At 37.9% G+C, this 17,197-nt stretch overlaps 1 protein-coding gene across 1 annotated transcript in view; it reads left to right on the forward strand.

Annotated features, from left to right (window-relative positions):
- Positions 1-15,974, forward strand: part of NXNL2 (nucleoredoxin like 2) — a 36,820-nt gene extending 20,846 nt beyond the window's left edge. The window contains exon 2 of the mRNA XM_044064518.1: positions 15,787-15,974. Within this exon, the coding sequence (XP_043920453.1) occupies positions 15,787-15,961 (175 nt within the window). The 3' untranslated portion in view covers positions 15,962-15,974. The remainder of the gene's footprint in view (positions 1-15,786) is intronic.
- The last annotated feature ends 1,223 nt before the right edge of the window (positions 15,975-17,197 follow it).

The following is a 17,197-nucleotide window of genomic DNA, read 5'->3' on the forward strand; positions in this document are numbered from 1 at the left end:
GGAGCAAACAACAAGGAAATTGTACTACAAGGAACTGGCGTTTGTGGAACAAATAATATGGAAAATCGAACAGACATGAATGGTATTAACAGTTCTGAAACTAGAACTGACACCAGTAATTTTATTCCCACACTCGACCGCTTGAAGGACTGGTCCAGAAGGGAACATTCATTTTTTGGCACTAACAACAATTACAAGGACAAAAACAACATGGACAGTAGGTTAGTGGCTCTTGAAATGAAAATGCACAAAATTCGTGTATTACAATGTGATAATTCGTATTTAAGGGAATGTATTAACAACAAACGGGTCCCTAAGGGCCTTCGCATGTTTAAATTTCCAAATGGGTTAAAAAAGGATGACCCAGAATGTGAAGAGCTCATTCAAATGTTTGATCATCATGGGCTTGAATTGATTGAATTTATTGTGAATATTAATAATAAAAAGATTTGTGATTTTTTTAAAAGAAGTGGATGAAATTAACAGGGCTGTGATGGATGATGTACATTTTTAATAGTATTCTTTTAGGTACAATATAATTTTCGATAAAGTAGAGAATGAATTAAATAGTAATATTTTTAGGAAAAAGAAGAAACTATCTAGGGATGAATTTGAGTATAAAAATGGTTTGGCTTACCCTTTTCCCAAAGCTTATCTAGGGGTGGATTTGAACAAAGGTAATACCACAACCTCATCACAACCTATCCATGATAATATGAATTTTAATTGGTTTAATAGTGATGGCAATGAATATGATACTGAATTTCCAGCACTAAGAAGATCCAAAAGGATTTTCAATAGAAATCAGGGTAGACAGGAAACTGTTTTTTAGGATCCCGGGGGGAAGGGGGAGCGAGATCCAAATACAGAAATCCCTCCTACAGGAGGAAGAACAGTTATCAGTAGTTTATGGCAATAATAATAAAAATAATCAAGATGTGAATAATGATGATGGAATTAGTGTATCTGATAATACTGTTTTTTTTGTACAAAGGTTTTAAGATGTTTAATTATGCTGAATTTCCTATTTGTAAGGATCTTTTTCATTTACTAATGAAGGGAATGGAATTTGTGCCTTCTAACAGAGATGAAATCAGTAAAATTTTAACCGATTTTAAGATTTTTGTCAGGAAAATTAATTTAAAATGTTTAAATAGAGATAAAGTAAGTTTTGATAATAGAAGGAATTCTGTTATATACCAAAAAAGTAGTTGGAATCCCCCCTTATACCCTTATTACATTCTTTTGGAAAAGTTACTGAGCAAGAGATTTTCAAAACCCTACAAACACATATTTATAGGAAACATAATTTGACCCTGGCAGAGAAAAAGTTCTTGTTTGAGTTAAGGGATAACCGGAATGTTAGATTTATGAAACCGGACAAGGGTGGGGGTATGGCTATTGTAAACATGGTTGATTACAAAAACAAAATAACCAATATTTTGAATGACAACACAAAATATGAGATTGTCTCCAGGAATGAAATTCACATAAGCTATAGAAAGATAATTTTTTTTTTGGAGGACTCCCTAATGCAAGGTGTCATAAACGAAAAGGTTTTTAACTTTTTGCATGTGGTGCATCCTGTTATACCTATTTGTTTCGGTATTCCCAAAACTCACAAAAACTTAAAAGATCCACCATACAGGCTTATTATCTCAGGGCAAAACAGTATCACTTATTCACTCAGGGTCTTTATTGATCGCATGGTTCAACATGCTTTGACCCCATTAGAGTATGTACTTGTTGATTCTTGGGATTTCTTAAGAAGAATCAAGAATGAATTTTTCAATGAGGACATTTATTTTTCTACTATCGACGTAATGGATCTTTTCACCTCCATTCCCCATGAGGTAGGATTACAATTTTTCAACAAAGTCTTAGTAAGTAGAACAAACTTGAGTGGTAGTTTGATCAACTTTATTACAGAATTAATGGAACTAGTGTTGAAAAACAACTTTTTTACTTTCGAGGGGGAATTTTACAAACAGGTTCGAGGAGTTGCCATGGACAATAGTTGTGCTCCCATCTTTGCTAATTTAGTTTTATATGGGTGGGAGAATCAGTTTATTTTTACTTCTAGTTACAAAAATGAATGGCACCTTTATTTAAGGTTTTTAGATGATTTATTTATTTTGTGGAAGAGGGACACCTTCTTTGAATAATTTCTCCATTATATGAACACCATATGTGACTATTTTAAATTTACTGGAAATGGTAATTGTAAAGAAATCAATTTTCTTGATGTAAAAATATTCAAGGATGCTACCAACCACTTATTTCAATCTAAGGTTTATAGGAAATCTACCTTTTCCAATGATTACCTTGAATTTTCAAGCAACCACCCCCCCTCATATCAAGAGGAATATAGTTAAGGGGCAAATGGTTAGGGTTGTAAGGATGTGTTCCAACAGGACCCTGGCAGAGGCAGAAACTAAAATAGTTATGGACATGTTTTTGCATCAACGATATCCATCAGATTTTGTAGAGAATATTAGGGACCAAGTGATGAATGACTGGAATGGTAGATATAAACCCTTGTTAGGGGCTGGGGTAGAAGCAACAAATGTCAATCAAAGCGATCAAAATGATTTTTCCCAAGCCATGGTTATTACATATGGTGAAACATCTAATGAGGTAAAAAAGATTATCCAAAACAACTGGGCAATGTTGAAGGGAAACAGTGACCTTTTCAAAATAATAGGCCCAGAACCCTTATTCACCTACAGGGTTGGTAGTAATTTGAAAAATATTTTGGAAAACAAACCTAATGTAAAAAATAGGAAAAAAAGGTACCCACAAATGTGGTTGTTGTGATTATTGTGGGTACATTAATGAAAATTCCAAGCTTAGTCTAGGCCCTTATGACATTGATGTTAATTTTGTATTTGGTTCATGTGTCACTTCAGGTGTTGTTTACCTTGCTAGTTGTAATTCCTGTTCTTGTTATTACATTGGCAAGACCGAAAGAAAATTAAATCGTAGGATATACGAACATTGCTACAGTATTAATAGGAAGAATGAAAAAAATGCCCTATTTAAACACATTCAAGAGAATCCACTAAATAGTTTTAAGTTTGGTATACTGGAAGTTGTACAGGTGGATTTCAGAGGAGGGGATTGGAAAAATAAATTATTGAGGGCTGAAACTAAAAGGCAACTAAGGTTAAATGCTGCTGAATATCCATGGTTAAGTGATGCTATCAGCATCAAACCAGAATTAAGGTTTAGGGCTTGTAAATTATGACACTAAAACCTTTTAGTTCAGTTTTCTCTTAGTTAATCAACTGCTTAAAAGTTACGAAGTTTTTTTTATAGGTTTATAATATTTAATTGTATAAATTATAAATTTTAAAGTAGTTAGAACATCAATATGTACTTTTGTATTACACAGGTTTACATTTCCACAGCTTTTTTAAATTTTAAATTCCAAAGTTTTCTACATGAAATGTTTATGACTGTTCTTTTAAAACTTAATTGCTTCTGTCATATGATTTATCAATTGTTTAAAATGAGAATGCCTACAACATTTTTTTGTTCTGATGAAGTCATTGTGACGAAAGCGCTTATCCTTTAATGAACTTTCTGTGTTTTCTCAATAAATACTGTTTTATGTAATTTTCGGGGACTAGTTATTGACAACACCAGCAGCTTCTTGTTTTATGGTCGTTGCGCTGCTTTTGGCACCATCTACTTTTTTATAAATAATTTTAATGCTTTACTGAATAAGCACATTGCTGTGAGAATAGATTTTCCCACCCTCCCTGTTTCTGTCATGGTCCTAAAAGCCAGTGTTTCTATATCAGCCCACCCCTTATGTAAATTTAATCACAAAATTCCTTCTTTTTTCACTGGTTGTTGACAGTAAACTCATATGTATTATTTTAAGAAGTCACTCCTCTTAAACTACTTAGATTAAAAAGCCCACCTGCTGTAACTCATCCTAGCCCCCCCATTGTATTGCATTCTATATGCACATAGTAGTGAGCAGTAGAAGATCAAAATATGAAGGCCCACCCATAACTGTTAAAGCTTGAATTACTCTGTCTTCTCCATCTTCCTACCTACAAAGTGCTACAATATTTAGAAGTGTAAACCATTTTTTTCCCAGCTGACTTTGAAATCTACAACATCTGCAATAATGCAACCAATTACTAGGGAGTTTTTATAATCCACACCTTGGGAATCCTCTTGGGCTTAGTGCTCCTGTTTATCACCTAGTGAAAGAAGGAGCATAGCAGCATTATTTCATAGAATTCCTAGGAACTACCAATGACTGGAAAGTTTACTAAAACTGCTTCTTAGGAGTCAGTCTGGGATTAGTGTTATTGTTTTGCTCATGGTAAGAGGACGAACAGAGGGTCATTGATCCATGGCTGTCTCTTACTGGGTAATGTGAGTGGTACTTCCCTGATTGGTCTGTTTGTCATTTTGGTGGTAACTACTTCAGCTTCAATTGTGAATTGTTATGTAGTTTGTCTTGCTGTTATGCTGAGCTGCTGAATGCATTTTCCAAGGCATGTACCAGGAGGAGGTTAGAACAAGCCTTTAGATGCCTGCAACATCTGGGACATGACTGTTGGTCACCATGGAGACTGTGATCCACTTCTAATGATCCAACTTGGTATAAGTGCTACTACTTTGCTTCAGGTAAGAGAGCAAAGAGACTTTGATTCCTAGCTCTGTGAAGTTGTGGTGAGACCTGTACTAGTAATGGTCAGGAATATCAGTAGGAGAGTTCTGTCCTTTCACTAAGTACTGATACATTAACTACCCAACAAACTAACTTTGGAGTATCACCCTAAATACCTTATCATTAAATCTTTCAAATCTGTTATAACAATCTCTGTCCAACCTAGAAGTACTACATAATCCCAGAACCTACAATCTCTGGCAACAGGGCTCAGCAGTCTGCTGTCACATCATCTCACGCCAGTCTGATAGCATTATGTGTTCTAAGGCAGTATGGAAACTGCCTTATGAGTATGTTCACTGCTGCTACCATTTGACAGTAAAAACTGTGAGAGATGTAAATATTTTTATGAAACCTAGATAATCTTCTTGTATCAGTAACCATCATACCTTCACAATACCACATCAGTCACACCACATTACTAGAACCCTAACTTATGCTGAGTCTGTAAAGAAAAATTTTCTAAAATCTTCTAGAACACACTCAAAAGTATACCAGTCTCCACCATACAAGGCAACACCTACTTGCTTCATCAATCATACATAAAGAAACTCCACATAGATCACCAAAGAGTCAGCAGATAATCGGGCTTAAGTCCATAAAGTCTACTACTGCCCAGTAAACTAACTTCAGAGTATTGCCATACATATCTCATCCATAAATCTGTACGATTTACTATAGTATTGTTATCCTCTCATCCACTGATATTAAACAGCTCCAGCAATGGTTGGAATGCACACATATCTGCTGTTCTGATAATTATTTAAAGTTAAATACAAAAAAATTGCAGAATAAGTAACATTTAGCAAAAATGCTGCTCCCACTTCATATATTTTAAATGGTGCTCTCTTCCGACAGGAAGACCATAGGAGACCTGGATACATCTATGTACAACTTCCTCTCGTTTGATCATCATGTGTCCACGAGTCAGGTAACCCTTCTTTAAGGCCTGGTTAATTACCAAAGGGATGTCTTTAAGAGTCAAACAAGTCATCCTACCCTTGTATTCATGCCTTATCAGAGCCATCACTGGATACAGTGCTCCCTATGTAAAATCCAAGGATATCATTCAGTTAGGCCCCAAAGATTTCTAACTAAGAAAATTAAAGGTCTTAAATCCTTCACTAGCCTGAAAGATTAGCATCACTGCCTTTGTACTCTAACCTACTGGCTGCTTTGGTGTCCTGTGTCTAGTTTTTTGAGTCAAGAAGGACCCAAAACTATTTGATGACCTATTTATTAACAAAATCATTGCCTCTACAAACACCTGCACTTGAGACACCAGAACATAAATAAGACCAGTTGAAGGGATACATTCCTAATCGTGTATTTCCAGCCTATAAATTAAATTTCTACTGCAGGTTAAACAAAGTGCTATTTTGGTTATGTTTAAGGTTAGTCATAATAACTGGATAAGAAGGCACAAATTTACACCTGGGTTGTCATATAAGGCCCTGCTTGATTTGGGAAGTAAACAGTATTAAGTGCTTGACAAGGGTGGCAAGAACATTTAAGTTTGTCTACTTAAAGGTATATATAACAGGCATTTTATGGTCCCCATAATCACTTGCCTACTATTATTCTATGTTGCTGTGTTCCTAGGTTCCACTTGGGGATTGCACTTGAAGGACATGTCTAAGGCACCATTCTTTCACTGATGGCACTCTCAGGAGTGTCTGCCTCCCTTATTTTTACTTGAAGGAGGTCTGAAGGCCATTCTTGACCAGATGAAAAGTGAGAAACTACTGCTCATTTTGAGTAACACTGGGGCTATGACTGCTCCTGTAGCCTACTTCATACCTTATTCATGTAGTCATTTACAGCGTTAATAGGTTGCAATTTGTAACTGAGGTGTGAGAGCTGGGCATTCTTCTGGAAGACCAGATAATACTTCTGGACCCATGTAACAGCTATTACAGAACCTTCTTTATTTCACTTTTTAGGAATAGTGTCAAATCAAACATCTTATTCCACCAGGAGCCCTTGGTATGGTTGTGCATGCTCAAACATCTTATTCCACTAGGAGCCCTTGGTATGGTTGTGCATGCTCAAACATCTTATTCCACCAGGAGCCCTTGGTACGGTTGTGCATGCTCAAACATCTTATTCCACTAGGAGCCCTTGGTATGGTTGTGCATGCTCAAACATCTTATTGCACTAGGAGCCCTTGGTATGGTTGTGCAGGCTCAAACATCTTATTCCACTAGGAGCCCTTGGTATGGTTGTGCATGCTCAAACATCTTATTCCACCAGGAGCCCTTGGTATGGTTGTGCATGCTCAAACATCTTATTCCACTAGGAGCCCTTGGTATGGTTGTGCATGCTCAAACATCTTATTCCACTAGGAGCCCTTGGTATGGTTGTGCATGCTCAAACATCTTATTCCACTAGGAGCCCTTGGTATGGTTGTGCATGCTCAAACATCTTATTCCACCAGGAGCCCTTGGTATGGTTGTGCATGCTCAAACATCTTATTCCACTAGGAGCCCTTGGTATGGTTGTGCATGCTCAAACATCTTATTCCACCAGGAGCCCTTGGTATGGTTGTGCATGCTCAAACATCTTATTCCACCAGGAGCCCTTGGTATGGTTGTGCATGCTCAAACATCTTATTCTACCAGGATCCCTTGGTATGGTTGTGCATGCTCAAACATCTTATTCCACCAGGAGCCCTTGGTATGGTTGTGCATGCTCAAACATCTTATTCCACTAGGAGCCCTTGGTATGGTTGTGCATGCTCAAACATCTTATTCCACCAGGAGCCCTTGGTATGGTTGTGCATGCTCAAACATCTTATTCCACCAGGAACCCTTGGTATGGTTGTGCATGCTCAAACATCTTATTCCACCAGGAGCCCTTGGTATGGTTGTGCATGCTCAAACATCTTATTCCACCAGGAGCCCTTGGTATGGTTGCGCATGCTCAAATATCTTATTCCACTAGGAGCCCTTGGTATGGTTGTGCATGCTCAAACATCTTATTCCACTAGGAGCCCTTGGTATGGTTGTGCATGCTCAAACATCTTATTCCACTAGGAGCCCTTGGTATGGTTGCGCATGCTCAAACATCTTATTCCACCGGGAGCCCTTGGTATGGTTGTGCATGCTCAAACATCTTATTCCACCAGGAGCCCTTGGTATGGTTGTGCATGCTCAAACATCTTATTCCACCAGGAGCCCTTGGTATGGTTGTGCATGCTCAAACATCTTATTCCACTAGGAGCCCTTGGTATGGTTGCGCATGCTCAAACATCTTATTCCACTAGGAGCCCTTGGTATGGTTGCGCATGCTCAAACATCTTATTCCACTAGGAGCCCTTGGTATGGTTGCACATGCTCAAACATCTTATTCCACTAGGAGCCCTTGGTATGGTTGTGCATGCTCAAACATCTTATTCCACTAGGAGCCCTTGGTATGGTTGTGCATGCTCAAACATCTTATTCTACTAGGAGCCCTTGGTATGGTTGTGCATGCTCAAACATCTTATTCCACTAGGAGCCCTTGGTATGGTTGTGCATGCTCAAACATCTTATTCCACTAGGAGCCCTTGGTATGGTTGTGCATGCTCAAACATCTTATTCCACTAGGAGCCCTTGGTATGGTTGTGCATGCTCAAACATCTTATTCCACTAGGAGCCCTTGGTATGGTTGTGCATGCTCAAACATCTTATTCCACTAGGAGCCCTTGGTATGGTTGTGCATGCTTCATAATGTTTGGATCAATGCTATGCTCTTTACTTGGGGCTCAGCAGCTGTCTACAGGCAGCAGAGAATACTTCTGCAGAAATTTTGCGTGTATAACGCAGAGTATTGTGATCAAGTCTTTGATCATAACCGGATTATTATGTGTTCGAGACATGGATACCAAGAAATTCACCCAGAGGGCAAAGCTAAAGAGGGTGAATCTTGGTGTCCATATGGAAAATGCACAACAAATGGTTATGATCAGACAGCAAATTATAATTCTTTGTAGTGCATGGAGCTTTATCTGTACCAAGTACTTATTTTACCAGCTTTGAAAGCCAGTAAAACATATAGTGGGCAATGTCAAACAGCAGAAAACCTCTCAGCTTATTTGCTTAAAAATTCTTAAGTATGATTTTGAAACATTGCTCTAATTCATTTAAAACCTAACAGAACAACAGATTTTGCATCATAATGCACATCTGAACATAAGAAGCATGAAACTCTAGTTCTGGAATTTTTGACTGATAGTGACCAGTAAATTAAAAAAAAATTGAACTATAAGACAAACTCAGGGACAGTTGAGAGGCATGGACAGCAGGCAGAAACAAAAATGTTTTACCTTCTGCTGTTTATTTTTGCTGGCAAGCACCACTTGTTGGTCCCTAGCATTAGACCTGATTGTAGTAGGTCTTAGGGATGTATCTAAAATCAGTACACACCCCTAAGTTCTGTTATGAATGGGTCTTGTGCTAGAGAAGTGCCTAACAAGTTTATTTTTTCCAATATTTGAGCATAACCAGTGTTCTGTGCACTACATTAGCTTAGCATTGTCTGTGCTGGCTAGCACTTGACTCAGAGTGGAATATAAAGCACTGATTCTGGAATATAAGGCACTGGCTTAAGCCCAACATGTGATGTGTTTCTGCTTGCTTTAAATTGCTGCAGGTACCCTGTCAGCCATCTCAGCTTTGTTTGTCCAGTGTGGGTGAGTGGGGTAGGGGGTGGGGGGTATTAGTGTTTCCCAGTCTGTGTCTGTAGCATACACAACATTTGTGATTTCAGTATCATTGTGTCTCTGAGGGAGGGAGAGTGTGTGTACATTAAAGGAAGCAGCGGAGCCTGCAGGCAGTGGTGAGTAGATGACCTGCATTTGTATGAATGAGGAGGACAGGGCATTCATCTTAGGAATGATTCAGTGAAGTAGTGCCACATTTTATAATTATGATTGTCTTGACATTTTGTTAAATATGTTTCAGATATAAAATACAACGAACTTCCAAGTATGGTCAGAAATAATTTAATAACAAAAAGCAGTAGCACAAAACACGATATAGCACTCTAGCGCCTCTGCTTTACATAAGCCTTCAGTGAGTTTCAGATATACTCTACCATATGTTTCATATTTACTCCATCATATATAGCTGCTTACACATTCAGAAAGTAAGTGACATGTATTGTTTTTCTTGAAGTTCAAACTCTGAAGCAAATAGCATATAGACTGAAACAGCAGAAGGTAACCTAATACAATTAAGCATAATCTTATAATTTAAGCACTACACAAAAGTAAGAATTGGGACAGAATCATTCTGATCACTCCTTGCAACTAGTGGCAAGGAAACAGAAAGTAAACCCTAGGCTTACTGTGCTGATGCCAAAACAATGCAGCAGTGCTTTTTGCTTTAATTCTTTACTATCACAATGCATTGTCACTCTTCTTCCAAGCTGAGGTAACAAACAACGTCTTTACCCAATGGGTATTACGGCAGAGGGAAATGAGAAAGAGATGGGACAACTGAGATGATACTGTGTGTCCTCATACTATTAAACTTTGAAAGGTAGTCTGGAAGTAAGGGTGACTAATCTTCACATATGCAATAACTCATACCAGTGCTGATTCAAATTTTCATGCATAACCATGCAAAGGAAATGAGTCATAGGGAAGTGTATCACCAACATTTTCTCACTGAGCAATCATTACTCTTAAGTTTGTAAAGGGTAAACCATAATGACATAGCTTTAGTTATCCCGTCTATAATTTATTTATTTGTTTTACATTTGTTTACCACGAGTGTGTGACTGGGCAAAAAGCCTATTTTCACTGGAGGCCCAGGGAGAAAAGCTCCAATACAATATTTTTAAAATCACATGTACAATAATAGAAAATAACACATAATCACTTGTACAAAATCAAATATGAAAATAATAGTTGTACAGCAGCAAAATAGGGAAATACCTGAAGTACAAGTATGTAACTTTTCATGTAAGCTGATGTAAATAAGAACTAAGATACAACATGGGTAGATTGATTGGCATATCACTTAATCAGACATCTGTTCTACTTTATTAATTGTCTTATGTTTTATGTGAATATGTATATAAGAAAGAGAGAAAACGGGCTTGGGTTATACTAAGGAAAAGTTGAAGCTTAGAAGTAAGGCAAGTGTGGCATTATCCTGAGAAAGGAATGGTCATCCTGGGTAGTGCAGGAGCAGAGCCACTTGCTGATTGGGTGTTCCTTGAGGAGTAGTTAGAATTTGGAAGATTTTGCAGTGTTAAAGTATGTGCTGGGGAATGGAGTTCTAGGTCTTTGATATTTGGTTGGGGAACACAGAATCCCCAAACCATTTTTGGTTTTAGTGAACTTTAGTAAAAGTCTGTTGGATGACTGCATAGATCTACTGCTAGAGTAAGGTTTAACTAAGTTTTTGATAGCAGGGCAGTTGTCTGGATGGTAAATAATGGTGTGGGAAATTGCAAGCTGATTGAGAGATATAAGATTTGGTAATTCTATCCACTTTAGTTGGCAGAGCAATGTTGACATCTATTTGGGTGGTGAGTAGCAAATCAAGCTATTTTATTGTAACATGCCTCTAATTTATTTAGGTTGGATTTTCTAAGGTTTGTAAGAATGGGGAAGGCATACTGCAGCGTGGATAGCAGGTGTGCTGGCAATGGACTGTCTGGAGGTTTGAGTGAGAAACGGATTGGCTCTGTACAGTGAGCCAATTTTGATGTGGACTTTTTTGATGGATAGGGCTATGTGTTTGTTGTATTTTATGGATTTATCAGTAGTGATGCCCAGCAGATAGGTATGGTCAGCTGGTTCAGTTTTGGTGTTATTAGAGGAGTGGATGATAAAAGGGAAGGGGAGCTCAGACGATTTGTTATTTGAGAATAGCATTAGTTTTGTCTTGTTTGGCTTATGAGTTGATTATCACAGAGGCAATGTTCTGTGTCTGTAAAGGACTTTTGGGTTCTGTGTAGGAGCTCAGGAAGGGATGGAGCTATGCAGATGAGGGAGGCGTCATCTGCGTATTGTATGATGGTAGCTAGATGGGTGGCAGTGCTGAGTTTGTTGGTGGAAAGGGTGAAGGATAGTGGCCCAAGAACTGAGCCTTGCGGGACACCAGCTGAGACTGGTAGTAGGGATGAGATCTGATTTTGCCACTTGACTACTCGTTGGCGTTCAGACAAGTAGCTGTGAAACCATGATATGTCTGATCGGGAGAGGTTTCAGGTGGCTAGTCCATTTAAGCTTATGGGGTACTGTGTTATAAAAACCTTAGACATGATGTCAAGGAATATGGATGATGCAAATTGACCATTCTTTCTAAGCTGTTAGACTGTATCTGTGAAGCTTTTTAGAGCGGTAGTGGTACTGTGTTTTGGTCTAAAACCATGCTGGGAGTTGGAGAGAAGATTATAGTTTAGTAGATAGGGCAGGAGTTGTGAATGTATGCATTTTTTGAGAAATTCAGCAAGGGAGGGGTATTCCAATTGGCCTATAGTTTAAGAATTCTGTGGATGCACCTCTTTTATGCAAGGGATGATATGACAGATTTTCCAGAATTTGGTGATATATTGTTCAGAGACAGACAAGTTGATCAGTAGGGGAGATTGGATAAGCGATGGAGTCTGCTGCCAATTTAAGAAATTCATTGGGGTGTAAGTCTGCAGCAAGCGATGTAGGTTTTAGTTTGTGTAGGAGTTTTATGTAGCTAGTTTGAATTGGTCTAATAGAAAAAGACTTGGGATGAGAAGAAGAAGAAGAAGAAGAGCTGGTGGGAGCAGTTAGTGGGGTATTATTGTTGTTTTTTTACTATGGACAGTATTGAAGCTATGAAGTGGAAGTGAAATTGGGTGGCTATGGTCTTGGTGGTATTAGTGGGGGTTGGGTTGGGGTTGTGCATTGTCCTGGGTTTAATAGTTGTTTTATGGTGCCCCAGATTTTTTTTTTGGGGGGGGGGGTTGTTTTGATGTTTTTTTGTTGGATTGTTGTATAGTGTGAATTTTTTGTCATTGTTTGATGTTTTTGGCTACATTTCTTAATTGGTGATAATTTAGAAGGGAATTTTGTTTTTTGGTTATTTGATTGTGTTACCAGGCTCTTTCTCTTATGTTTCATGAGTAGTTTTGTATCTTTTTATTAACCAGGGGTTTGGTTTTGATTTTATGCAAATTATTCTAAGGGGTGAGAGTTTGTTAAGCATATCAAGGAATTTATTATTGAAGTATTGGATCGCATTGTCTAACTGGAGGTGTTTTAGAAGGGTGTGTAGTCACATTGTTTTAGGAGGAAGTTGAATATTTTGGGGAATAAATTGTTTTGGATGCAGATATATTCATTTATGATGCCTTTAGTAGGGCATATTCTGCACCTGAGAAGATAGGTGGGCATATAGTCACTAAAAGAGTCTGGGAAGCAACCAGAATGGTGACATGGGGAGGGCCTGTTTGTAAATGTCCAGTCCAGGATGGATGCTTGTTACTGTGCTTGTCAGTTCTGGTTGGGGAGCAGATTATTTGAAAGAAACCAGAGAGATTAGTAAAGTTGGTTGGGTTGTCAGAGGTGCAGTTAGACCAGTCTAGCTTAGGTTAAAGTCTTTTAAGATTGTTTCTTGGTTAATTGTGGCTAAATGTAATGGGCGAGTGCCTACTTTTCATATAAGAGAGACTTGGTTTTTCATAAGAACTGAATTTTCATCAGGACTCTCTTGTTTTCTGTTGTAGGAAGTTTCTGAAGTATCACCCTGTTTTCTTGTCTTCTCCCTGAATTCAGACTATAGAACATAATCTTTTGCACAGATGTTTTGTACCACTCTTTAAAGTTCTAACTGAAGAATGTTTGGGCTCATGACAAAAAACAACAGCTGTTTGTTTTCCTTCACTTCTGTGGAAGAAGGTCAGTTATAGATTAAACCATCCTACATTTGCTTTGCACATTGTTATATAGTAGTTTCAGCATGTTGACAGACCACTTGCTGAGACGGTCAAGGGTCACTAAGCCAGCGGAATGGTTGTTTCTTGTTAATGTCTTAAATGTAGTTATTGCTGCTGATATTTATGCTGGTACCACATGGTCATTGGTATGCACCTTTACAAAGCAATACAGCCTAGACTTTTGCACTAAGTAGGACTTCTTTTAGAAGGTTTGCCTTTCACCTTGCATTGATCCATTCATTGTGTACCGGACGTCTTCTCCTTGGTGTCTTCTACTGATTGGTTTTCTCTGGTATAAGTACATTGAAGATGGCTCCTGGAGTGACAGAAGTCTTGGCATTTACCACAACAGTAATTTTAAGGAGGACTGCCTGTAGTGGGAACTTTTTTTCTTCCTCTATTCACTTTGACTGGTAGTGCACTGCTTCTACCAGTTACTGATTACTGCTGCTTAGTGTACTTGCAGATTTGTTTCTTTTGTAGTAGGTGGGTTCAGAAATATGAACTGCTGGGAACTGAGTACTTGTTAAGTCTGACACAAAGACAACACTGCGGATGAACTGAGTTTTCCATCACCAGATTTAAGATGTATTGAAAAAAATTAAGCACTATCAAAAAAGAAAGGAAAAGTAATTCTCAAATGCATACCTGCTATGGAAGATTAGAAGCTAAAGATAAGATATTAGAAGATAAACTTTTATAGGATGAGTGCTTGCATATGTAGCATTGTTCTGTGTAGCCTAATCATGCCCATCTGTAATATGAATCTAAATCAGATGAATTGTTTGAACACAGCTTTTTCTTTGCAGTAAGGTTATACCAGTTATGAGTCAGGGACTCGGTATGTAGAATGCACCAAGGAAAGATGTGCAACGGCCCTTAAAGTTTGAAAATGTCAGGAACCCTTGACACATTAGTGCAGTGATCACCAGTCATCCTTGGGTAACTGTTTATCTAAAGGTAAATCCTAACCAATTCCCTTGAAGAAGCTTTAATTGTTATGGTCCAGCAGTTTTAATATGCTTTTCACACTATTTTAATTAAAGTATGTAGCATCAGCTTGTCATTCTGTATTTTTATAGTGGAATGTGTGCATATGTTGTGCTAGATATGTAAACATTGTGCTGCATACTAATTATGATGCATTATGTTACAGGAGTGCAGTATACACAACACATGAGATGCAATCTTAGTTTTAGGGAGCAGAATTATTTACCACATGCATTCAGCATGGTGCTTTGTGTTAATTTATATTGTGGAGCTTCATCTGGGCCTCCATGTTCTTCGTTTGGTAATAAGGTAAGCCCATTAGGCCCAAGTGCCTTTTAACAGGCGAGACCAGGAAGTTTTGCTTGGTTAAGTGACTTGCTCAAAGTCTTACATTATGAAGTGGAAATGGATAAGATCAAATCCAGGACTACACAATGAAATGTATTTCCAACCCACAGGTCTTAACCATATAAGACATTATGCCAGTATTACTTCCTCTTGCTTACTAGTAACTATAGGGTGAAAGTAAGTTTAAATCCACTTCAAAATGAGATGAGTTTTCTTTTCTTCCTGTTGGCAATGCAGTTTTACTACTCGTGGAAGGTAGAAATTTTAGGGAATTAAGACTGAGTCCTCTTATGATTGTATGGACAGTTGCTCAGTATGAACAGCTGTTCTGTAATAAAATGGTTATTGCATCATTTGACAGCACCATCTCACTCTGGCTCCCTTGCTAAAAATTCCAAAACTTAGATTTTTCACCAGTCTCTGCAAGAACAAGGAAAAAAACTGCAAGATGTATCAGTAAAATAAATAAACTGTCTCTGCAGTTGTGTGGTACAACTTCATCATATTCTGTACGATAAAGTTGTCTACAATCTGAAGACTGAATTCTGTACTCATAATATATTTATAAAGAATAAACTTTAAATTATTAATTACGAGTACTTATGAATTTTTGCAGCATACATTTTTTTTTCATATTGCCACTCATTACCTTATTTTAATAAATTTTAATATAACAATGTACAGTGTGCATTCAGAAGTAGAAAGTAAAATAAAGCCAAGTGGTGTAAGGTAAGTGGGAGGGGTTTAAAGTAAGCATAACAGTTGATATTATCAACAGTAAATCCTATTCACGCTAATATTTAATATGCTTTGTATGCTTATTTACTGTATTTTCTTTTTCCATTCAGTGAACTGAAGAAAAGGTACAGCATTACAGCTCTTCCAAAGTTGGTAATAGTAAAACAAAATGGAGATGTCATCACCGACAAAGGCAGAAAGCAAATCCGGGATAAAGGCCTTGCTTGTTTCCAAAACTGGCTGGAAGCAGCAGACATCTTTCAGAATTTCCAGTTCAGTGGATAAGAACTAAAATCATACAAGCATTACTGACCATGTAGGGCTCATGGTTACAAGTCAGTATGATTCATGTTAGTATAGACTGCCATGTCGTGCAAATGAGGAATGATAGCTGCTCTTTTTTTCAGTACATTTGCATAGTAACTCCTAAGGAGATGTATGCTAGATTAGAAGACCTGTGAGAGCGCTGAAAAGAAATCATGTCCAAACCCACTGAACCATTGATTACACTAAACAATGCAACACATTCAGTTGGATTCATTGTTTTAAACTGATCATAAGTTAGTTTTATGTTTGCACCCAAGATGCACTGGTTTCTGCAAGTTCAGACCTGTTTCACTGTACTGTGCCACCAGGCATCACTACTTGCATCAGGTGAATATCTGTGTGTCCTTTATGAAGAAAATGACCCTTCCCAAGAGATGATGTAGTATTGCCAGTTGGTTTTAGATCTCACTTGTAGTACTGTAGGTGTGGTTCATACTTTACCTTTGTGCCCATACAGGAAGAAGGCAGACCTTCTTCTTTAGTTCTCAGGAAACACTTGTCCATTTACATTTTCTTGCCTTAGATGTGCATCTGAAATCATGATACATGTAAGCACAACATAGAATGATTCCTCTTCTACTGGATATGTCATTGCAGTTGCATGTAGCCTGTAATGGCTATAATAAGCATAATTGTTAAATCTCAACATTCAAAATAAGAAGGAAACCCGCCCTTTGGGAGCTAAGCCCTTGGCTTTCTCTACAACTTGACTTCTTCACTGAACCAAAGTCATGTGCACCACACATGGATGCATTCAAGTCTATCCTTGATAGCTAGCTGTATGATAAGATTCATCCTATCTCTTCCATTCTAGTTTGTCGTTTATTATATGAAGCTCCTACAGTCAGGAGCAGGCATGTGGAATGCTTTTGCATACTATCATGCCTTGCTGTAGGAGAGTGAGCCTCATCATTAAGTATGCCATTTCTTTTTTGTTGCATCCACAATTTGGATTTTGATCCTGACTATGCACATTGAAAAGCTCCAAATCTGAAGCGTAAAAGCAAATCTTGTAGGGGTCCTTGTGTCGCAAAAATAATAAGCTAGTAGTAATTACACTGGTACTGTCTAAATTAAGAGACAGCCATGCTATAGAATTATGCATAATTGCCAGTGATTCAACCTGACCAGTCACTGATGTGGATGGGAAAAATTTGTGGCCTACCTCAGTATGAGGAAGATGGAAGTAGTTGA

This window comes from Protopterus annectens, chromosome 2.part2 (genome assembly GCF_019279795.1).
Source record: "Protopterus annectens isolate FY-2018-M chromosome 2.part2, PAN1.0, whole genome shotgun sequence".
Classification (NCBI taxonomy): domain Eukaryota; kingdom Metazoa; phylum Chordata; order Ceratodontiformes; family Protopteridae; genus Protopterus; species Protopterus annectens.